Source organism: Hirundo rustica, chromosome 1, assembly GCF_015227805.2.
Source record: "Hirundo rustica isolate bHirRus1 chromosome 1, bHirRus1.pri.v3, whole genome shotgun sequence".
NCBI classification, from domain to species: Eukaryota; Metazoa; Chordata; class Aves; order Passeriformes; family Hirundinidae; genus Hirundo; species Hirundo rustica.
In genome coordinates, this window is record NC_053450.1 from 30,878,636 (window position 1) to 30,903,135 (window position 24,500).

A 24,500-nucleotide genomic window follows, 5' to 3' on the forward strand; every position below is an offset into this window, starting at 1 on the left:
TTTGGGGTAAGGTTTTTTTTCCCTCTGTAGTTCTTACCATCACAGCCTGGATGTCTGGAAAAAATTACAACTCAATTTTCCCTTTGAGGTCTTTCCTCAAATAATCAATGTATTTTCTTTCTTTCTACCAGAAGAAGCTTTCCTCTTCTTTTGGGTCAAGCGAAACCTTTCCCTCCTACAGCTTTTCTTCCAGTCCCACTGACATACTAATGTCTGTGAATTCTCCAATACATTATTAATACTCTGCAGGGAAAGAGAAAACAGAGAAATGTGAAAACTACCATGCTCAACAACATGCCTCTCCTGAAAGTAGACTGATCCCTCTGCTGCCATTCAAATCTCCTGCTGTCTCACACTCTGTATTACAGAAAACACTGGTGGCTCCCTAGCAAGGAAGCAAGTGCATGCCCTGCCATCTCCCAGCCCTGTATTGGGGCAAATTCCTGCAGTGCCCTATGTTACCTCCGCTTCCCCCATTCCCTTCAAGACCTGGGTTGCACACACAGACTGACTGGCCATGGTTGGAGAGCTGCTGTGTCAAGATCCAGACAGCCATCTGCACACAGCCTCCGTAGGCCTGGATTGTTTATTCTGCTCGAAACGTTCACAACACTGGAGTTTGTCTTCCTAATCCTCGCTTGGAGCAGAGTGTACAGAACAATTAATAACAGCTAGCACACAGAGTTAACATGTTACCGTGATGCCTGCAAAACTGCAGTGAAAAACAGTAACCTGAGTCAAGCCCAGCCTCATATGGTGCCACGTGGATTCTGCAGAACTAGCTGTCACAGGAGCCAGGCTGCACACACTTCATCCTCTTCCAAGAGGGGGAATAAAACTGTGCTTTCTAGAAACGTGGGGAGATCTTGCGTGGTACTGAATTATAACTGGTTTTAGAATTATCCAAGAGTTTCCAATAGTCATCTAAATTTAAAAAAATATATTCAAAGTCTGTACCTTTACATGCTGTACTGAGGATATCAAATTATCTATGGAGTAATGCTGATGAATTATTACTCAAATGCAAATCCACAATCTGTGAATGCTCATCTGAAGGCAAACTTTTTGTCATGCTCTTTGAGCAGAAACAAATTAATTAGTTGTCAAATGGCCCTTTCTGTCTATTGTTTGTACTTCCAAATTAAATAAATGAAACATTAATTATGACACAGACACTCCTCTCCCATGCTGAGTGATAAGCTGACAAAGAAAAACAAAATAACCCAGACATGCAGATCCAGTTATTTACTGTTGGAATAGTACCTTTCCTTAGTGAGACTAAAATTGTGAACAGAAAGGCATCTTATTTACATTTGAAACACTCAGTTCTCATATACATTTTTGAAGTCTGACACCGTCCTCTGAGAACAGCCACTGAGGGAGACGGAGAGATGGAAACGGGGGAGCAAAATTATGAATCATCCCCTTGGCCCAGGTGTTCCGACATGCTCTCTGTATGAACAGCTAATGTCAGATCCACAAAAAAGCAGGGTACAAATACAAGCCTTGGAGAGCCTAAATGAGTGTGCAGTGTGACAAGGGATCCTTGCCTGACCCTGGAAGACAGTCTGTTTATATCCTGACTTTAACAATAATAATAGAGAACTAAACGTTCTTGTATCTTTTTGTTTTAGTCCACATAATCAGAAACATCATTAATGTTCATGCCTTTATCCTTCTTAAAAATCCTGATAAACTGTTTATCCGGATAACCCCCCACTGCAGCAGTGAATTTCACAGGCTGATTATTTACTGCAGAAAAAAAGTGTAGCTCTGAGTTTCCCCGAATGCCACCTCCCTCTTCTACTACAGTGTCAAGTAAAGGGAGCACATGGCTGGTTTTCACTCTCTCCTTCATCACTTTATATACAGCCCTAAGCCATACCACCTTGTGCTGTGATCCCTTCAGATCTCGCAGGCTAAAGCAGGGTCAGAACTCAGAGGGGAAATCTCCAAGGAAAACAGCAGTGCTACAAAAAAGAGTTTTGGTAATTCATTGATGGTGCTCTCTGTCTAAATTAGTAATGAGTCAGTGCCCTAGCCTGGTGTTTAACAGCACCGTCCTGTTAGGAAATGTTTCCTTTTGGTTGAAACAAAGAACAGATTTCACAACTGCTTGTACTTTATTAAGTTATTAAGTACGTGGCACATTTTTTTTTCAAAAGAAGAAGAGTGTTAAGACAAATGTCTTGGCCAAATTTCAACTTGTAATTATGTTTTGCCTACCTACAGGCAATTCCCGGTGCAGTTTCACTTGAACGTGGTGGTTTTTTTTTTTTTTTTTTTTTTCACCTGCCTTGAAAATACTTGCAGTGCAATGGTGCTGCACACAGTTAAACACGAGCCTTCTTCCATTCTACCAGTATGTACGTGAAGATGGACCTACATGCACTTAGACTAACACAGTACGAAGGAGCACTGAATTTAATTAACATTGTTAAAACATTTTGAAAGCCTCTAAAAAAGGCTTTATAGAAGTGTAAAGTATTACCACGGTGTCTACAGTCTATTTATTTAAACTTAATAAGATTCCCTTCACACACACACACACACACACACACACACACACACAAAACCCTTTTTTTGCTTTGCTAAGTAAATGCACATTAATAAAGAGTAGTGTTACCCAAGCCATCAAAATTTAATTTCATCTAAAAACAAACTCTCCCAACATGGCCACCCTGCATTACCTTTACCTTGTAAGAAAATGAAGGACAAGTGCAACTTGATACTTGGTGAAATGATTGAAAATTGACATTTTTGATCAAGAAAATTAAAATTCAGATTCTTCATTTGCCAACCATTCTCTAAAAATACAAGCTTTCAGTATCTTTTGAGATTTAGCCCAGGGCACTCTTAGATGATCTGAATTATGGACATGTAGCGAGGTTTTCAGAGAGACTTTGGATCTGACTCATTTCAGTCTTTATAGGTTGAAACAGAGTGAAACTGCAACTAGAGACAAGTTGAGAGAGTTGGAACAGAACTGAAACTGCATCCACAAAATACTTGCTGTCAGAAAAGCTGGCTAATGGATAGACAGCTATATTCCTGGCAGCTCAAATCTCATCAAACTTTACAGGTTTACCTCTCTTATCTTACAAATCTGAAGGTGGCAACCTGTAGGCCACTAAGTTCTGCAAGTTCTGCATCTAGAATTAACGCGTCAGATGGAGAGATGGAAAATACTGGCTATATTCATCTGAAATTCTTGAATTAGTTCCTTCCATGCCCCACCTCTTGGCTGTTTGCTTTCCATGAATTTCTCCATACTAAATCTGCTGACCTAAGCAAGGAATTTGTTTCAGAAACAGCTATGTTTAAACACATACTGCAGAACATCCAGGGAAAACACATTCTGAATGTGTAAACTTAGCATTCATGAAACAGCCCATTTCTAATGGTACATTTGCAATCAATCAGGGAACAGAAATATACCAGGTGTCAAACCAAAACTAACCAACAAAGCACAAAAGTTTAAATGTATTAAATGTTGCAATTGACTCTAGGCAGCAGCAGGACTGGGTGCAGGTTTTGGAAGATGTTTCTAAGACAAAAAAAACTTGAGAGTTCTAAGACAAAAAAACTTGAGAGAAACCAATTTGAAAGAGCAGTGACATCTATCCATTTAGCAACCAGCCAAATATATATATATATACACACACACACACACACACACACACACACACGCACACACACACACAGAGACATTGCCAAGGGATGCTTATCACTCCTTGGGTTACCTCAGGAGTCAAATGTAGAATCAGCTTATGAGCGTGGGACAGCTATGTGGTGCTGCCTTGGCCATTCCTACCACCTGTGCATGCCACCAGCAGAACCTCAGCTTACAACACAGCTGCTATATCCAAACCCCAAGGCTGTCAAAACATGGACTCAAACAATTGATTTTGCCATCCAAGTCTAATGATATTGCTGTGGAGATGAGAATCATCTGCATCATGGAGATAACCACACCTCGAACACAGATGATTCTCCCATAGAGGCCTTGGGCATATGTTAATCAAGAAGGGTGACAGACTAGAACTCAGCAATACTCCACGTGGGAGCACATGAGTGAACCACTGGGCTGATGAACAATCACCCCAAACTACCCCCACTCCCAAGTCCTGCAAAAAAAGAATGGAACCACTCAAGAGTAACTTCATTTATTGCTCTCATGGCCTTCAGCTATTCATCAATACCACTTTATCATCAGATGTATCAAGATTATCCAACAGATCTACAATAATAGGCATGCTTTAATAGTGTCTAAAGGGTGAAGAACTGCCCTGATGCCTCTGTCATCAAGTGCAGCTAGTAGCACTGATTCTGCCTGTCATCTTGCTTTACATATAGCAATTCCACATGCAGGTGTATTGAAGTGGCAGTAGTTTCGCTAATTGATGCCTTAATGTGCATATTCAGTCAGTCCTAATTTGATTCTATCTTCTGTTAAGAGAGTAGGTTAGAGTTCCCAAGTCAAACTCTCCACAATATTTCACTGTATTTGACATCAAATATTCTAAAACATATACATATATTCATTTCAATAATCAGTACAATTAGTTGTGCACATAAATATTTAATGAGCCTTGGAACTAAAGGTTCAACAGTTTAAGTGACTGGTAATAGGAAACAATATTTATTTCATTGGTGGGTTTTAGGATCCTGAAAAAGAAAGAAAGAAAAGATCTGTTCCTTCTAATTGCTAGTATAGTTATTCTCTGTAATCATTTGACCAGATTAAAAATCAGCATTTAAATAGAAGTCACCAGTTCAAAAGTGTAGTCCAAAACTGGAGTGATTACAATGCTTTTGCACACCAACAGTCTCATGGTCCATCAGAAATGCTCTGGCATTCTTACTCTGTTATTAGCTCAAGGCATAAGTAAGTCATCGTAAGTCAGTATTGCCCATTGTTGCTATAATCAAAAAAGACTGGAAATGATAGCTTAGGTATCACTACCCCTCCTCTCTACCACAGAACCACACTTGCATTCAACTTATTATTCTGGGAGATTCTGCACTGATATTCTGTACTTAGCAGATATCACTTGTCCGCCCATTCAACGCAATCTTGAGAACTAAAATTTATTCAAACGGTGTTTTAAAAAGCAATGTACAAATTGAGACCAACCTGTTTAAAGACACTGTTGAACTGCAAAAGGCACCCGAACATTAGAATTAAAATAAACTCGGAGGATTTATGCTATAGGGGTTAAATTAATTTCAATGTGAATTTTTCACTTTGATCACCAAGCAAAAGTTAATTCTTTAAAACATGTAGATAAGTTTTGATATGCATCTACCATTGTTTGATATAATGTTTTATTATTTATAGCAGCATAAACCACACAAGTTCCCAAAGGGTTAATACAACTAGATGACTGAAATTCATGAGCATAATCCTAAACAAGTGAGTTGAAGTTCTATCAGGTCTATTTCATAGCATCAGGGATTACTGCTAGCAGTCTAATCCTACTGAGCCTAAGGGAGGTACGTTGTATTGTATTTGAAATCCTGGCCAGGAAAGAACGGAAGGTTAAATGGGTGCCTTGCTCTGTAATCAAATATCACAGGCACTACTTATCTATTCAATGAACAACTAACGTAGAAAATCAATTAGGAAACAAATAGCCTCTTCTTTTGATTTTTTTTTTTTTTAACCTAACAAAAAAAGAGAGTGAAGAGTAAATGTTTTTATGATACATGTTTAATGAAACTATATCATATTATAAAATAATCTATACATAGACTAGCAAACATTAACTAGAAGGTACAAAACACCCCATAGCAACTGCTGGTGTTTTAACGCTATTTCTTTAAGTACTAGGGCTATTTTCAAGGTTAGCGTGTATTCAAACTCTGGCAATTGAGTGTCTTCTGAGCATATAAAGCAGCACACAGAAACTACTCATACAAAAATATTAACTGACTGCAGATAATTGGCCTGTGCTCAAATGAAATCACAAATACATATCCGGTTGTTTGTAACTGAACATCTTAAATTATGTATCAGCTGTGAAGAGCATTTCTTCAGCTGTGCATCATCTTTTGTTCACTTGGTTAAAATCCCAGGAGTACTGAAAAAGGCTGAAGCTCCTGCTGGTCTTTGTTCCCAGCAGGGAGAACTCCCTTTTGGTGGTCTTGAGGTTAACACCCTGCCCGCCTCCCCCCCAGTACCTGTCATTCTGAATAGACTTCACAGTCTGTGCACACAGACAAACAGCCTGACCTGGCCAGCTAGCTTGACCCCTGGGCAGGAAGAAGATCACATCTGGTTATTAATATTGGGACATTAAAAAAATGTAATCTTCAAGGCACTTGGAGAAGCAGGCTGGCAATTATACAGTATGTATGGGATGTCAGTCAGGGAGCATGTAAGCCTGATATTATGTCCAAGAACGCTAAAATGTTCATCTTGCTCTGATGAGGGGTTTCAAATACAGTCTCCCTCTGTATCTCTGAAAGCTGGCAAAAGAAGTTTGCTCAAAGCACTTAAGTCTCCAGATTATCTGTTCTTACACTTCACAATTTTTAGTCTGTTTTACACAGTTTTATAATGTAAAACATTTGCAGCTGTAAATTGATGCAACTAGAAAAAAGTTCCCACGTGATTTTATAGTAGAGAAAGGCAACTGATAAAGGGAACAAAACCTCTCAAAATTACAATTGTGAAAAACATGTTCCTATTACATTCTCTAAGTATTTTACCTCTATCCAGATTTTTAGTTTGTTCATTGTAGGCATCTGCATAGTAGACAGTTTAAACACAGTTTATGTAATTGGCTAAAATATACAGAAACACATTTGTACATGCTTGTGATATATATTATATGCAGATGTATTTATACAAAGCTTTATATAGCACAGATTTAAATGTCATGGGTGGAATCTTAGTATGACCAAGTCCAATGGAAAATTTACCATTTGCCGCATTTGGGATAAAAATTAACCCTCCCAAAACACCACCACACTCCCATCGGGATATGTACTGTGAATATCAAAGCCTTGGTTTGACCCCTTAACATAGCCAGGTAATTATTTATATGTGGCCCCAGTGGTTATACCTAAAGAAGAATGAAAGACCATGGTCTGGAACTATTGTATGTCATGTGTTTTATCCCAGCCTTATTGATGCCACATGGAAGATTTTATATTGTCAATATGAACCCAGCATATGTCCAGCATTCTTCACAAATGAAGGACAAAGTGAGCTCTGACTGCTCAAGGCACACTTCTACACCTGTCATGTGAAAGGAGCATGGTCTTCAGAGAATTCTCAACTTGAGTCCTAGATGACGGTGTCAACAAAATTTCCGTGCTTGAAACAAGACTTAAAATTGTCTCCAAGAGTAATTACTGTTAATGCTCCCAGCCCATGTAGCTTAAATCAGCTGTCATTAGTTTGGTTTTGCTGCAAACCACCATCAAGACTTTTTCCTCGCTTTCAAAAAAAAAAAAATTCCTTTCAGATTACACGGGGGCAACACCCAGGATGGACCTTTTACCAATGATGTGTTAATTTTATGATCTTTGAGTCTGAAAAGGGAGCTTCATAGCATTGGAGGTGGGAAGTTTCCAGCTTTTCAACAAAATGCTGGAACTTTTTTTTAGCTCTGATAGGCTTTGAGAAGTCAGACCTTAAAACTGAAACGTTACTATGTATGGAAAAGCTATTACAGGAAAAATGTAAGACGTTTCTAAAATATATTAGTCACAAAGTTACAGCAGTGCTTTTCTCCCTCAATATTACTGAGGCTTGGCTTAGTACATGCAGCCACATGAAAAAAAAAGAGTATTGATAGAGTTATAGAGCACCCTACAAATTTCTAATGTTTTTTTCCTAATGCAAAATATGCAGCAGGTTCAAAATGCATGATAGCTTCCCGTGAGATGTCCAGCTTACCTTTTTTCTCTCTTTATTGCTTGAAACAACACAGCCAATGCAAGTTCAAGACAACAAAATTTTTATCCCGATCATCCCATATAAATAGACATGCATATCTGACAATGTACATAAACACTCGCATTCATACACAAAAGAAAGTGGAAAAGAAAGTTATTGGCAGAAAAGCAGAAAAATACAAAGGGGTCTAGGGCTTGGCAAGAGTGAAATTGGGCTAAGTGCTGCAGAAATCTAGGTGCAAATGGCACTGTGAAAAATAGACAATAAAGATGTTGGTAGAGAAGGAAGAAGCATCTGGTGAGGAAGAAGAAGAGGTAGTAAAAAATGGCTGTGTGTGCAACTGAGGTTGCAGAGTAAGCCACAAGGCAAGGATGACACTGTGCACACTCCTGAGGGAGCTGGCATTTCGGAGTGAAATTCCAAGCTTCAGGCAAGAGAGGAAATGTTTCTGACAGGTTGGGGCCTTTTAGGGTGGAGGCTTTCTGGCTTTAAATAGTAGCTGCCTAAGAAATGCTCACAAAAGTGGAATAATTTAGGAGGAGAAATGGGCTATAAATGAGGTGTCCTAGTGTGTATGCTCACACACAAAGTATGTCATGGTTATCAATACCGAGTAACCTGGTTAGATCTGTAAAAGATATTTAGGAGGTGGATTGTACTGCATCAACTCACACTCTATCAAACAGATACAGGCAAACTGCATCCATGAGAGGGAAAACAGTCCCAAGTTCACATCCTCTCCTCTTTTACACATCCTCATTGCAGAGCAGTCTCTCTGACTGCCTTTGTGACTAGCCCTTTATCTGGAGCACCAGAAACAAATGGGAAAGCCCTAGGAATAAACTTTGGGAGAAAAACAGGAACAGTAACCATCAATTTCAGCAAGAAATTACCCAAATAACAGGACTTTTTGAACCGGATAATTTCTCACAGTAGTGACAAACCACAGTAGTCAAACCACAGGAGAGCCATGTCCCAGTCAATTGACAGAGTTAAGAAACACTGTCGTTTTGGAAAACTTCTCTATCCTTAGAGTAATACGACTGAGATCAGCAATACTGCAACAAAGATGGATTTGGCCTACATTCTTCCTATCTCTTTTCTCTCCTCACCGCTTTAATAGTAAACAAACAACATTCTTAAAGCTTCAAACAAATTCTGCAGAGGATAAAAACTAGCGAAACGTCTGTATTTTTCCTGAATATTTGCAAATATTTATACTTTTGCTTAACAATATGACCTATCTCATACTAAAGAAACTTCACAGACTCTGCTCATGCCACTGGCAGCTGAGAATCTTATCTTTGTGGCATAGTGAGGAAATTATCCTCACCAAAAATGAAACGCTGGGTGAAAAGTTGGGGGATGGGATGTGTGAATGAGAACCTCGTGCATGTTTCAGTGCTGAAAAAGAACAACTGGTGCTGGGAAAGAACTGTGGTAGTTCATCAAGCCCAGAACACACTGACACAGCCCAGGAAGGCTCCCTGCAAGGTGAGCACAAGAAAAATGAAACCTATCTGAGCAGGGGATCAAAACACAGGACTGCAGTCAGACCCTACAGCTTGTGACAGCAGCCACTGCCTTTCTGTAGCAGATAAAAAGTTTTCTGCAGTCACCAGCATCCCCCCTGAGCCGGCTCTGCCTGGGAGCTCCCCAGGTCTCCCTGTGCAGCAGGGATTTCACTCTCATCACAGACACACTTACACGTACTCTAGCTACTGCCCTTCCCGGTCCTGCTCCTGACACATCTCGTGCGTGGTGTGCCCTGAAGGACAGGGCACACACAGCTGGCTCCCTGCCAGCCAGAGACTCCCTGACACCAGCAGAATAACTCTGCCCTCCCCCACGGCAGGGAACTCGCATCAGATCTCCATTTTTGCCCCATTAATGGCAGAGAGGGAGCTGAGCCAAAATTAGAGAGGGCTGTCCTGTGTCTGTGTGTTTGTCATACGTTTCCTTGTATCAAGTTTTCTCCAGTGACTAATAGCCTCTTTAAGGGCTCCAAACAAAAGTTAGCTATTCTAAGATGGAAATTGCTGGACGTAGTGAGAAACATTTAGAAGTATTTTTTTTTAATGGGGACATAGGAAATAAAGAAGGAAAAAAAACCCTCAACATTTATACACTTTAACTTCTCCAAAAAGGGGAGGGGGAGGAATGTTCAAACCTAATTTTGAGAAAAAACTATTCAGTGATCTGCTGCCAAGATAAGTGCCTCTTTTGCTTTAACTAATTAGCACTATTACAGGGTTCAGAAAGAGACATTTCAGCAGTAATTGATCCTCTGATGCAATTTTTGTGTATTTCAAACTAGCCAATGCACCCAGCCAAGAAGGCTGGGCAAGGATGGAGGCTGGCAGTCAGCACTGAGGTGCCAGTCACTCGTAATCATGACCTTGGATCCTGAGATGCTAAACAGACACTGCCAGGAGGAGCCACTAGGACTCAGTATTCTAGAAAATCAGACCCCTAATCCCTCCACTTTTAGCACTTTCTACTGGCAGGTAGCACAGCTAATTTAAATTCAGGTATTGACTGTCCTGAACTAGTGTTTATATACAGTCACACAGGGAATTTGAACTTCCTGGCTCGCTCTGAAATTAGTATTTCATTTCAAATTTTGTGCTGACTTGGTGGGGAGGGAATTTAGCATCATATTTTCACATTACTTCACACTACATACAGGCTAACAGAGTTACTATATATTTCTTTCTCTTCTAATGTGAAAGGTTTTAATGTCAAGCAGCATGAAGACCAGAACAATCTAAGAGTCAACATAGCTCCCACAGTATGAGTTCAACCACAACAGACATCCCATCTGTATTTCATGGTATATCTTAATAACAATCAATAATACATTAAAGTTAGCACTGAACAATATGAAAAGAGCACACTACAAAGAGTGAACTGCAGATATGCCTCAGCCTCGTAGTCCACATGCAGAAAGAGCATCTTCTATTTTGCATCAGTGAATAAATATCTGGGGTAAATATTCGCAGATAGATGATTAATTAGCTGTTTCTGTTCTTCAGCTCAGCAAATAGTTAACTGCCCACAGACATTTGCACCTCAAGCCACTCGGTATAGCAATACATGTGGGAAAACAACAAGAGGCAGCTGTCTGAAGAGGCAGGCAATGTGACATGGGTGCAAGGAGATGGTTCTTTCTCTCACTCTCCTCATATTAGGGAGAATTTAATTACTCCATGGGTTAATTCAGAGCTGGAGTTTTTTCCCACTCAGCTGGCTATGCAGAAGCGGCCTAACCATGCAATGTAAACACTTACCAGAGGGGCAAAAAACTCATGAATTAAAAACTGACAGAGACAGAAAACAAACTAGATGAATTAGCAGGTCATTTAAGAGAACAAAAGTTACCTCTGTGTCTTCTAACTGCAAACTAGGACTGGTCCTGCAGAAGTCATAAATGAATTCATGACAGTCAGGACTGGCGAAAGAATGTGAGAAATGCCAGATACTTTTAAAGTTAGCTGAGCATGCAGAAGAAACTCAGTATTGACAGAAAAATCCAAGAAAATCTGTATTAGAAGGAATACTTTGAAGCAATCGAACATGTTACTAATGTCTAAGTTAAATGTAGCCACTCAAGGACACTTCAGCATCAGGGGGGCGTGGGAAGAAGCATGTAAGGAAAAGCAACATATTTCCAGTACAGGCTGCAATAGAATTTGTTTAAAGCAGATTATATTTTTGGATGCACCAGGCATGGGACAGTAAGATCATACAGTTCCACTGAGAACAGTGTGTTCAGTTCTGAAATATCTGTGCTTCTCCAGAAAAACTTAACAGCGGTAAAAGGAGTTCAGAGATCAGTGATGGGATTAGCAGAAATGTGGAAAAACTTCCACTAAAAGCAAGACTGAATGGATTGAATTTTTTTGTGTAAATAAAAGAGAGGGATGATAAAAAGACCATAAAGTAATCATAAAGATGACTGTGAAGTTATAAAGGCTATGTAAAAGATCATAAAGCAAGTAAGAGCACATGATCTTTCATTCTATTACCAGATGAATAAAAACAAACAAAACTCAATAAATTAATGACAGAAAAATATAAAAGCTAAAAGAAAATATTTGTATGCAGGTGAAATTAATCTATGGAACTCCTTCCCATTGCATGTGATTGAGCCAAAAGTTCACTTTATAAACTGATCTGATGTTTGTGTAAGACTCCCCAAAAACAACTTTGGGAGGGGGAAAATATATACTTGAATTTGTATGATGTTAATTAATTGCAAAGTATAGAGGACATATGAAAAGTCCAAGAATTTTCCTGTATAAGCAACATTATCCTTTATTCGTCCATTAATTTTTTTTTTTTTTTTTTTTTTTTTTTTTTTTTTTTTTTTTTTTTTGGTCTGCTTTGCTCTGAGAAGCAATTTTTGTTAGGCAGTCTGTAGCAAAGAGATTAGATAAGGTGGACTAATGGTATAATTTGCTGTGATAGGACAATGATTGCATACTTGGCCTATTAATGTGTTGTTGCTTTTAAAATAACATTCCCTTCTGTTATGGACAGCAACTGCAAGAAATGTACTTAACTAACTTTATTTGCAGTGGCGTATTTTTCATTAGGACAGGTTGGAAAGATATCTCATTATTAAGTGACTCAGAAAGAGTTCCAAAGAAGAAAGAAATATTATTTACACCCAGACCAAATCCTGATAATGTCAGCCCTAAGAGTGTGTATAAGAAAATTATAAGTAACTGGGAGAAGGAAATTAGAAGAAAAATAGAAATCCAACCTTTACTACTGTAGATGCTAACATATATAGGTCTTTGTACAGTATTATAGAAGATGAAAGTAGCAGCCTGGTGTATGTAGGGACACACATAGCCTTAAATCCTGTTTATGCTCCTGGGCACATTTTTATAAGCACACACCTGCCCTTTTATTACCACTGCAGCCCCCGTGCAAGAAACCCATCCTCAAACAACTGTGACTTCCCTCCTAACACTACTGTTGGACAACTGTCTGAGCTCTTGTGAGCATGAACAACTTCAGACTCCACCTCTAACTCTTCCCAATACTTGACTTCATCCTTTCCAACTACAGACACTCTACTAAGTCCATGTAAAAATAAATACATACAGACAGAAAGACAGACGTATGTGAAGAACTCGTTATGCTTTATTGTAATTCTATGAGGGCCACTTAGACTGTCAGACGTACTACAGGCCAACCTCTCACTCACATCTGCTTGGTTAGAGACACATTGGGTTGGGTTTATTTTTTCCCAAAGCCATGCTCTGTTTCCCAGCACAGACAGTATTGACTTTACCTTCTAAATCTATTAGGACAAACAACTACTAGAAGTAAAGGAAAGATATTTATTTAGTTCCTGTTGTGGACACACGAAGCATAAAACCTTTGTATTTGGAGAACACAAAAGCTGAGTGAACTGGGATACAGGCTCTCTGTAGCATGAGATTTCAGAGTCTCCTTTTATTGATTACCAGCTCAACTCTTCCTTATAATAAAAATTGTTACTTACACAGAACTCTTCAAAACCAACACAGCTCTTGTACTTTGTGTGCCCCAAAATGCTTTGGGTAAACCATATCATCTCTTTGATGATTTTGAGGTAGCTGAAGCCACAGAAATAGAGCTGCTCAGTGAAAAACTCATGAAATGAAAGAAATACCCTAGCAGGACTTCTTGGATCCAGACCCTACATGTAACATGTTGAGTCAGAGATGATCCCACAAGTCTATTTTTGTTTTTCAAGAAATAAAAAGACAATCAAAAAAAAAAAAAAAAAAAAAAAAAAAAAAATCAAAGTGACTACAGAGTATCTGAGAAAGGATTTGCTCTTTCTCAAAAATACCTGTGAGCAGTCCTAACGATTAGCTACAAAGATTTTCATTCCTTGAGTTCTGTAAGTCACAGAAATTCAAGTGTTGTGAAGATAATTGTTGAAGCATGACATACTACGAAACACACCAGCGGAGACAGGAACAGAGAGACAGAGCACACTGACAGCATAGCCAATTCATCATGACCTATGAGACTACCTCAGTAAATCAAAAAGTGACAAAGGATATCCACAGCCTAGGTACAACACCTATTACTGAGATGCATCTGCAATAGGGTTAGACCCAGGGGACTAACAATACAGCAGTGCTTTCAAATCTGCCCAAACTCTAGGTCAGAAATTTGGTAAAATTAGTCCTAAACTATTTTCTGTGGCCTGTGATCCTTGTCACCTGAGAGGTGACTTCAGAAGATCCTGTCCTGACACATCCCAGGATTCCAGCTTCCTCCTGGATCAAGATTTTGAGTCACAGAAGTTCCTGAACAAATAAGGACATAAGGTTTTCAGAAACACTTGCAGTTTGGACTCATTTTTTTCCACCAGCTTTATTCTTCCTTATTTCCAGTCATTCATTAGCTGCTTACATATCTGCAAATGCCAAAGGGTGTTTCCAAAATAGTAACATCTAGATATTAAAGCCGCCTAATTTCTGTAGTAAAGCAAGATTTTTTCCATGCTCTCATCACTAGCACACAAAGAACAAGAATACCAAGATCCTCCTTAAACTTTGTTTCATTGTTCTAGTTGTAAAAAATATCAAGTTTCTGGTCATTCACAAAGTGTTTATTCAATTAGAGAATGTTAGTATTTTTTTCCTCAACCTATTTCCCATAGAGCAAGTTTTTGTCTAGGTTACATGGAAAATAGGAACATTGTTGTCTGAATGGTATTAAGCTGTGTCAGGGGAAGTTCAGCTTGGACAGCAGGGAAAGGTTCTTTACTGAGAGAGTGGCTGGTCACTAGAACAAGTTTCTCAGGGAAGTGGTCACAGCACCAATCCTGTCAGAGTTCAAGGAGCATCTGGATGACACGCTTAGTCATATAGTTTAGTTTTAGACAGTCTTGCAAGGAGCAGGAAGTTTGATTCAATAATTCTTATGAGTCCTTTCCAACACCAGACATTCAGATTCTATGATTCTGTGAATAAGAAGTGACCTTCCTTCTCCTTTATCATTAGGACCCAGAGTTTTGAATTTAGGATAATGATAATATCAATCATAGCTGTTAGGATACTTGAGCCACTTGCAACATTTTAGGATTTTCCATGGAAGATATAAATAAAGTCATTTGGAGACAACTGACCTCCTCCACCCAAGAACTGCTATAGGTACAAACACATGCTTAGGATGCCAATGCAGAAATTCCACATTGCTAAACAACTTTAAAATCAAGAGATGTATACCTTTGGAACTGCCTGTAAAGTCCTGGAAAGAAGAGTTTCCACTGTCGGCCTTTGTTTGAAAAGGGTCAACTTGAACTTTCTCTAAGAGTAATCTAGTTTTCTGTTAAAGGCTGGGGTGCAAACTATCCCAGAACAGCAGATTCTGGGCTGTCTTTATGGGTAAAGGTGGCTCTATGGTTCTTTCTTCCAGGAGAAGTGCAAGGAAGCAGTGTGTGTTCTTGAATTTTGAGAGAGTTTACAAGGGAGAACAGGGACTACAAATAAATAGCCTCTGTGGGTAGAACACTGAATACTGTCCCTATATGCTAGGCTTCCTGCACAGAATGCAGAAACAAACCAGTAGTTATACAGTCATGTATTTTACACATGTGAATCATGTGAACAGCATGGTTTGATTAATACTCCAGGATAACAATTTTAAATAGAAAACAATCACATTTTTTGTAAGGCAACCCTGGTGTTCAAACATCCACTATTGGAATGAAGCTTGTATGTTACTATTCATAGTTCCCATCAGCAATATGTTTCCTATTCATGCATGTAACCAAGGAGTAGTGCTCATACTCCTTGTATATGACAAAACCGTTTTTTTCCTGTTATTGTAACTGCTACTGCAGTAAGATGCCCAAGGCATCTGGGAATTTGCACACTTCATCATTCAAGGACTACCTTTGCTCAATTTTTGTTTTCTTCAATATCCCCTGCCTTTAAAAGCTGAGGATTATTTTAATGCTTTCCTTCCCACTGGCAGAGTAGAACATACAGTTTCCCCCGAGGCTATGGTGCATACGCTGTGTACCTGTTGCTGCAGTACTGAAGGGTTGGCACCTTCTGCTGCAGACCAAGGGGGCAATTTCTATGACATCCTCCTTCATGGCTGTCCACAAAGCAAAGGTCTTGAAGCTTGTTAGCAAAGCTTCACTTCTTTTATGTATCAGCATGAGATTGTATGATCATCAGTCTGCACTATCTGCTTGTATTAAGTACACTAGTCTAACAGGTAGACCGTCAGGTTCAAAAATTATTACAAGCCACCACTTGCAATTTATGTTTTATCAACATAACGACCCTAATCACATTTAACATTCCTGTTATACTGTATTATGTGTTACTCAAAAATATACACATGGAAGTTTATCCAAGAGAATATGTCTCCAGCATTGTGCCTGAACCCTGCTGAAACCAACAAAAATTGCATTACTTGGTATTTCACACCAGCATCTTCACTGTCCTTTCTTATCCTTTTCTGTCCCGGTAGTACCCCAAAGGAGGAAAAAAGAAGAAATGCAGAAAATTAATTTGCCTGTCTAGCAATACAGACATATATAGAGCCAATACAGTCCCAAAACCTGGATATCAAAAAGCTCAAATCTGTCCTGTACGTATGAGGTCCGTAAGATTTTACAGACTCTCCTATAAAATCACAATTCTGGCATTTCGTGTGGATTTACCAACAAATGCATAGACCAAGGGAAAATTTCTTCTAAATTTTACTTAGCAAAAACAATAGCAAAGCTGAATTACATGTATCCATGTCAAAATATAACTTTCCTGTTATGCGTCAGTCTTTTTATTTTTTTTTTTACTGCTCATTTTTAAATATGTGGAAGAGACCATAGAGAAAAATCTCACCTGGGAGAGTGGCAAACTAATTACAATTTTAGAAAAGACACCTGTAGTGAGTTGCATAATATCAGCTAAAATCTCCTAAGGGTAACAAGAAAACCTATGTTGCAAGGCTGGGAGGGAGTGGCTGCTAAATCCATAGCTGCAATCTATTAATGCACACATACATATGCACTTACATTGACATAATACTCTTACATACGCTATACACTGCATCTGTGCTTTGAGTCACAAATAATTACATATTTCTATTAATGTCAGAATGAAAGAACTCCAGGCACAAAAAATAGCTCTTATACAGCCATTTTGTGTGTTGCGAATAAAGGAGGCTGATCCTCTTTCTGCTGCTTTGGCTCTCCTTGCTCACTTTTCCTGCTCTGCTCTTTTCCTGCTCTGCAAGAGGACCTACTCACTCGGTCTCCACTGGGCAGGCTGCACACTGCAAATGATCTGGTACCGCCTCCTTTCCAAGAGCAGCCTCACATGCCCTTACTCAGGACAGCACACAGACTGAGTTCTGGATATCATTTCAATGGAAGAACATGAGGATTCTTTGGACTATGATTTGAGAACACCTCCCTGTTTCAGCAGTGTACCATAAGCTGAATACAAAATATGGCATTTTTTTAACAAGGACCATTACGTAAGACAATCTGAGGACGAGACATCTGAATATCAAATTAAACATATATAAAACATAATGTGAAAATGTTTTTTTCTACTGTTTTATTTTAAACTTCTCATAAAAAGGGATCATTTTGAAATTTCTATTTTACCAGCCAACAATACTTTTTTTCTTAGTTTGGGGGTTTTTTTGATTTTTTTAATAGATATTCTTGCCTATAGTGTACAAGTACATACAGTAGGCATACACACTATTTGTAGCTGTGACTACACAATATATGTATAGCAGTGACTAGAGAATGTGTTCTTTGAACACTGGTTTCTCTGTATACATGTAAACACAACAGCGCAATCTGAATGACAGTAACTAAAACTTGCAGCGGAAATTAAATTTCGTAAAACATTTAAAACCTTAAGTGAACATAAATCTCAAAGGACTTTAAAAATTTAAATACCTTCTATCCTCTATATGAGGCTGGATTTAAGGAACAAATTTGAATAACTTTAGTTTATCACTGGAAACAGTTTTCTTCTAAACAAAAAGAAAAACATGAAGAAAAGCTTGGTTTGGCTCCTCAGGTGTGCAGATATATCCCAATTTCCTTTCCACAATGATTTTTATGCAAATCAATGCTGCACAATCTCCTGACCTCTTTTACCATCATACTGGGACAATGGCAGTTAAATAATTGGATTGGCATATTTGTAGGATATTTTATTTTACATTAAAGTTAGTGCAGGACAATTGAGTTGAAAAGAATGTGACTTTCTGTTAATTCCAAGCTGATGAAGTACCAACATTTCATGCCAAACAGAGTAAAGCAAACAAAGTGATTTGGGCTGTTAGTCCATTCGTCCCCATGTGCATATACTTCACAGCCCCCTCAGTTGTTAATTCCTAACAACGATGCTTTCATCCAGAACAAGGATAATGAGAAAAAACAAAGCAGTGTTCCTTGGGGAACTGTTACACTAAAAGTTACCTAAGGACTAAATCCCACTTGTGCCTCCTGCACGTGATAAAGATGAGCAAAGCATTCAATATTCCTGGCTGATTTAAAATCCAAATATGCAAACAGCATTATGGAATCCAGACAGACTATTCTGCTTTGCTGATGACAGATGCAGAAAAAAAGCTGGTCTGATTAATCTTTTGACTTTGAACCAGCAGAGAAGTGGACACTGTGCTTTAAAGAGCAATGTGGGGCCCCAGCTGAAAAGCAGGTGCTGCGTGGTATTTGCCTTTCCTGCAGAGGATGCTAGCTAGCAGGACCAAGCAGCTGACCATGAAAATTCTTGGCCCTAAGTGACCCAAGAACAGATTATAAATCCATCCTATAAAATACAGCAAAAGCCCCATTTGTTCTTCCACCCTTTCAATAAGGGATGTTATACTTTTGCGATTCTCTCATTTTATTGGGCTCTTCAGAAAGCTGTTGATGATCTTCTGCGGACAAAACAAAGGCTCATTGTAAACTCTCTTTTAAATAAGTCAGAAGGTCGATATGAAACAAAGGGCACCACTTTCATAACTGCTTACATGCAAACTCTGCTTGTGTGTGTAATATTACAACGCATTTCAGCAAAGGGATAGAATCCTAGCTAATTACAAAGCTAACATATAATAGTACTGCATTAGCAGCCCAAGAAATTCCTATTGAATTGCATACATCTGAAAACAGAAAGACATGCTTGTGCTGAAACTTAATTATCTTGGCAAAAACTGTCTTGATTCTCAGAAGACATAAACACAAAGCTCTGCTTTGCACTCCCAAGGACCTAATTCTTTGTTTATTCACACAACCTCCATCAGATAAAACTTACCACTTGGATTGACTAATTTGCCTTCTTATTTATAGTATCTACAGCTAAGTAACACAATTACTGCTTGGTTTGCGAGCAAGGGAAAGAAAACTTCTGATCTACAAATACAAGGTCTGAAAGAGACAATTGGTGTGCTCTGCCAGGTTAAAAAAGTTAATGCTGTTGCATTCCACCCGAGGCAAAGACAAGTCTTTTCCAAGGACAGGTCTGACTGAAATGATTTTTTCTGGGTTTTTATGTGTTCAAACATTATGGTAAAAAAAATGAATACAGCTTTGTTTGTTTCTTCAGTCATCGTTAGCAATAGACATAGGGGTATTCTGGTTTTGAGTCCATATGGAAAGACCATCAACACTTTCTGCTTCTGGGTCCTTTGCCAAAATACCCTATCCCACATGCCTTTTACCTTAAAACATAAAAGAAAAGGTGTTGTTCTGGTCAAATAAAGAAATAATTTTTACTAGCATACGTCTAATGTTAAAGCTGCCTAAATCCTGCCAAAGACATTACAACACCATCTGCAAAACAGATTTTCATTAAATTGATCAGTTTAAAGTTAAGCAGCTAGGCAGATGATGCTTTTGAGCTAACCCTTAACCTTTAACCTTCTTAAACTGAAATCAGGTCACTCCTTTTGGGTAGTATCTTTGCCACTTGAGAACATGGGAGGTAAAATGATCTACCAAAATTTAAAAATCATAGCATTAATAGTGTTGTGGACCAATATTTTGTCAATAAAAGAAAGACCAAGGTAGCTCTAGCACAGCTGAGTATTAGTCTGCTATCTGCTGCCTCTCCCTTTCCTTGAGCTCCTTAATAATTGCATACCCAATGTAAACTGCAGGTAATACACAGTATAAAAGCAATGTCTATTGAAAGTATTATCAGCTAATCAAATAATATTTTCTATAAACTATCTTCAAATATTTATTTGTGATTAGAAATCGATTCAGTCATTCAGTTACTTCGTTAGGTAAATTTTATTTTCAACCATTCCAGTTTACTTTACAAAAGGGCTATTCTGTACTTATTTATTTGTTAGTAAAAATATTTGGAAACTATTTTATGAGCACAGGATATGATATATGCGGTTCCCTGAATCAAAAGCTATTTGACTAAGCTACAAAATGGCTGCCACAAGAGCCGTTCCAGTCATATGTATTTTACATCCACAGAGACAGATCACCCGCCTGCCTCAGCTTCTCAAATCTGCAGAAGCTGAATGCTTCCTCCTGCAGAATGGAAAGGCACTCTGTTGCTATAGAAGCTTTCTCTGTTTACTTGTGGAGTCACTGAATGCTTCTTGATGGATGATGCCAAGAACTTGCAACTCTTCTGTGGTTTAATTTGCTAATATCGAGCTCCACAATTCCAAAAGTAAGTCTTTGGGAAATTCATTTAGGCCAAGCTGAGTTCACTCAGGGTAAGGCTGTCTTTGTTCTGGCTCTTAGAAGCCACATTACCAATATCATTTGAATACTGCACTTCTGTAAGGAACAACCAGGCCATTTCTTCTTTAAATAACTTAGAAAACAGCTAAAGGTTCCACTTTGCCACATTTAGAATCTAACTCTAAAAGTGACATTTCCGTACTGCCTAAAATTATACAGCTTCAGAAGAGAACCTCTGATGTTCATGGTTGCTTTAAAAGCTACGACTATGAAAAGACATCCTTTTATTCCGTCAATAGTTAAGCACAGGGAGAAAAATCAAGCTGTTATGGCAACATTTATAAAAAGAAAATTCACAAAACAATAACATTTAAATAAATATAAATGACTGAAGAAAAACTTTAAGGTACTTGAAAAAGCAAAGGAACAAAGTCACAGATTCTTTTTCTGTGCTTTCAGATGGTTTTCGTATTGAACTTTTTATTGCTGAACCATATTCATAGCACCCTAATTTTAAAAAAGAGGAGCTGCTTCAATATAAACACAATTCATGAATATTCGATATTGCTCCCAAGGCATATATCTATTATTCATATAAATTAATGTTCTTTTTTTCCTTAGGTGCTCTAAAAGTTTATCTGATGTATGAAGAGAAAAAAAGTTTTCAACTGTCTTGGTGTCAACAGCTTCACCAAGACCTGACAAAACTATCAAGTCTGCTAGCAGATAACTTAACAGACTTTGAAAAATGCATTTCTTTCCATCTTGAGGCCTGAATGTACACTTACAATTAAGAGTAAAGTTTTCTGGATTATATACAGAGGCATTATATTCTACTATAGAGCACACACATCTAGAACATTTTAGTCATTTGGGACACATTGTGGCACTTCATGCCAACCCCAAATCTTAAAAAATAATACTAATACTCCAACTGATATTTTAAATGAGTCATCACTCTTCTTCAAAATAACCCTAAAATTAAATTATATAAAAATAGTGTCTGCGTGTGTATATGCTATCTGCTTTCTCAGAGTCACTAAACCTAATGGGGTTCAAAATTCCGAGATTCTCTAAGAAGTCATGAGGATCAGAAACTTTTTAAAAAGCTAAGATACTCACTAGCAATTCTAGGGACAAGTCCTTTAAAAATACATGCATCAGGAGAGTTGGAACCCTATGGTTAGCAGCCGGACACTTAAAATTGTCCTCCTTAGGCCATGAAGCCTAGAGGGTATCTGGGAGTTTATGGATTCCAATTCCACTGGGATGTCCTAACTGATTCAAAGATTGAGCTCCAAAGGCCAGTGATGGTCCCTTGCTGTCTATGACAGCTGCACTACATAGATGTTTCTGAACTGCTCCATCTAACAAACCAGCATCCCACATCAAATATTTTGTAGGAGAAGCTGGAAACCCAAACATATTTGATAAAGGTTTCTCTAGGGATCAGGTTTGAGTGAGTGAAGAGATAGTACTGTTTTGAGTAGATAGTTTGTGTACCTTGTGACTATAATTTTTATTAAAAAAATAAGCAGCTGGCATCTTATTTTCAATAGTCTCAAAAGCTTTGGCAGTGAAGCCATCTGAGAAAAGACTTCTACCTTCCCTTCTCCCACTCTATCATTCCTGCCTACGGTACTGTTTGCAGTAGCATTTCTTTGAATGCTGGCATTATAGAACAAATAATTGAAATAATTCAAATTAACACTCAAAAAAAATGGATGGGGATCAAAAATGTGTTCATTTCTTTTTTTTTTTTTTTTAACCCTGACTTAGAGTGTGGCTGCACAGTATAAAGGAAGCGAGGAATGGCTTCACGGATGATAGGGAGCAGGAAGCTCTAAAGGGAATTTTGCTGCTGAGGCAAGCTGTGTCACTAGACTCCCAGCTCTTTTTGTACTTTTCATAACAGGATTTTAGATCTTAAAAAAAAAAAAAAAAAAAAAAAAAAAAAAAAAAAAAAAAAAAAAAAAAAAAAAACCAAAAAAACAAAATAAAACACCACCACACCCTATAGAATTAAGGAAAAATGCAATTTAAATAAAATACATTATTATATTAGCAGAGCAGCCAGCACTGTGGGACAGTATAATAGGCCAAAACTTGTGTTACTGCCATTTTTGCTCACAGCAGATGCACCAAGGTTATAACTATCAGGTTATAAAATGACAATCTATCTTACTGCCTGTGAAGCATGTGTTAGCTCAGACCAACCATTTAAACATGGTTGAAAACCAGAAAAATATTATTTTTTGCTTAAACTAGAGGTCTGCTGAGACTTTTCCATATTTGTTCTGTATGTACAGGTCTTCAACATGATTAGAAAACCAGCACAGTTGCTGTAATCAGCAGATGACTCCTGATAGTTTAGTTATCACAGATTTCTAGTATAAATCAATAGATAACACTTGCAAAATGGATTTTCTAATCATATTTAGAGCTTGTTACAGTGACTAATGGTTTGCAATATTTCCTGAATTTTTATATCCCCTAGACAAAAGAAGTTTTTAATAAGTTACAAAGTTATTCATCTTGGAAATGAATGTGTTATATTTTGTACATGAACCAAGACAATCAAGCCAATCCAGTAAACACACTGCAGAAAATAAGTTACCCCATAATTAGGGTTTGGAAAAAGTCATGACAAGTTGTGTAATAAATGGTATTCATCACTCCCACATATTCATTATATCCACATAGTTTTTTCCAGTAAAGATAAAAATATAGTTGCCATTCTACTAACATATTTATCTACACCACACCCTTTCATGTTTGTGAAAAATCATTACTGGTTTGGAAAAGAAGGGCAGACAAAAGGATGACAGTGCTTGCTTTTGAATATCCTTTGCAATAATGTGGCATATTGCATGTGCTTACTGAAAATACCAATGTAAAATAACTTGGCTGTGATACATCATGGTTGCAAACAGATACATATGCCAGAAAGTGATCTCCTTTCCCCATGCACCATATGGGAAAAACATAATTTTCCATTATCTCTGTCAAGCTTCTCATCGAAATGTAATGGACAAAGTCTGAAAAGGTTATGAGAGATGTAAAACACCTTTGGTCATTTATTACGAGAGAACTTTAAAAAAACCCCCCAACTTATGGACCCTGTGTTTACAGAAAATCCCTCCTAAATGACCCCCAGGCAACCCAAGAGGACTCATCTGTAGCACTCCTCCCTGAATAACCTGCAGTTTTTGTTTGACTATATGCATGTTCAATAAACATTTTAACCAAAGTCCTGTTTGATGAGCACTGAAAGGGTTAATTTCCAGGGCTACTTGGTGCTGGCTGGAGTTGCTGTCACAGACTTACCTTGTAGAGTTTCAGGGCTGCCTCATGCCTGTGATTGGTAGTATGTAAGCGCAATTTATCCACGCTGTTGGTGTAATAGTCACAGGCGTTACATTTCAGGTGAACTGGGTTGCCAATGGCAATACACTTCAGCCTCCACTCATTAGTTTTGCCGCCTTCCTTAATGTGAGCCACCAGTTGATATTTCTGCATATGTTTGTCAGTCTTGCAGTGGAGCTGGAAGTTCGCTTTGAGCTGAGTGTTGTAGTTACAGAGCTTGCACTGGTAGATGTCTCCAATTACAGCCCTCCACTCCTCTTCGGGGAGTGAGCGCTCACTGCTCACATGCACACTTAGGGCCTCCAGGCTGTCAGAGGTGAATTTGTTGCAAACAGCACACTGGAATAGCTTCAGCGCTGGGTCACTGATATAAGGTGACAGCTCTCCTGCAGTAAGGAGGGACAGGTCATCACCCATTAGCTGACCACTGGCAAGCCGGATTTCAGGCGGCAGCTCATTATTTACTACAGGAAAAAAAAAAATTAAAAGGGAAAGTAGAGACCAGCAAGCATAGCACAC

At 38.3% G+C, this 24,500-nt stretch overlaps 1 protein-coding gene across 1 annotated transcript in view; it reads right to left on the reverse strand.

Moving 5' to 3' along the window:
- The window catches only part of ZFHX4 (zinc finger homeobox 4), a 178,020-nt gene that overhangs the window by 128,890 nt on the left and 24,630 nt on the right, over positions 1 to 24,500 (reverse strand). Inside the window, 1 exon segment of the mRNA XM_040085142.1 lies at positions 23,943 to 24,445. Coding sequence (XP_039941076.1) covers positions 23,943 to 24,445 — 503 coding nt within the window.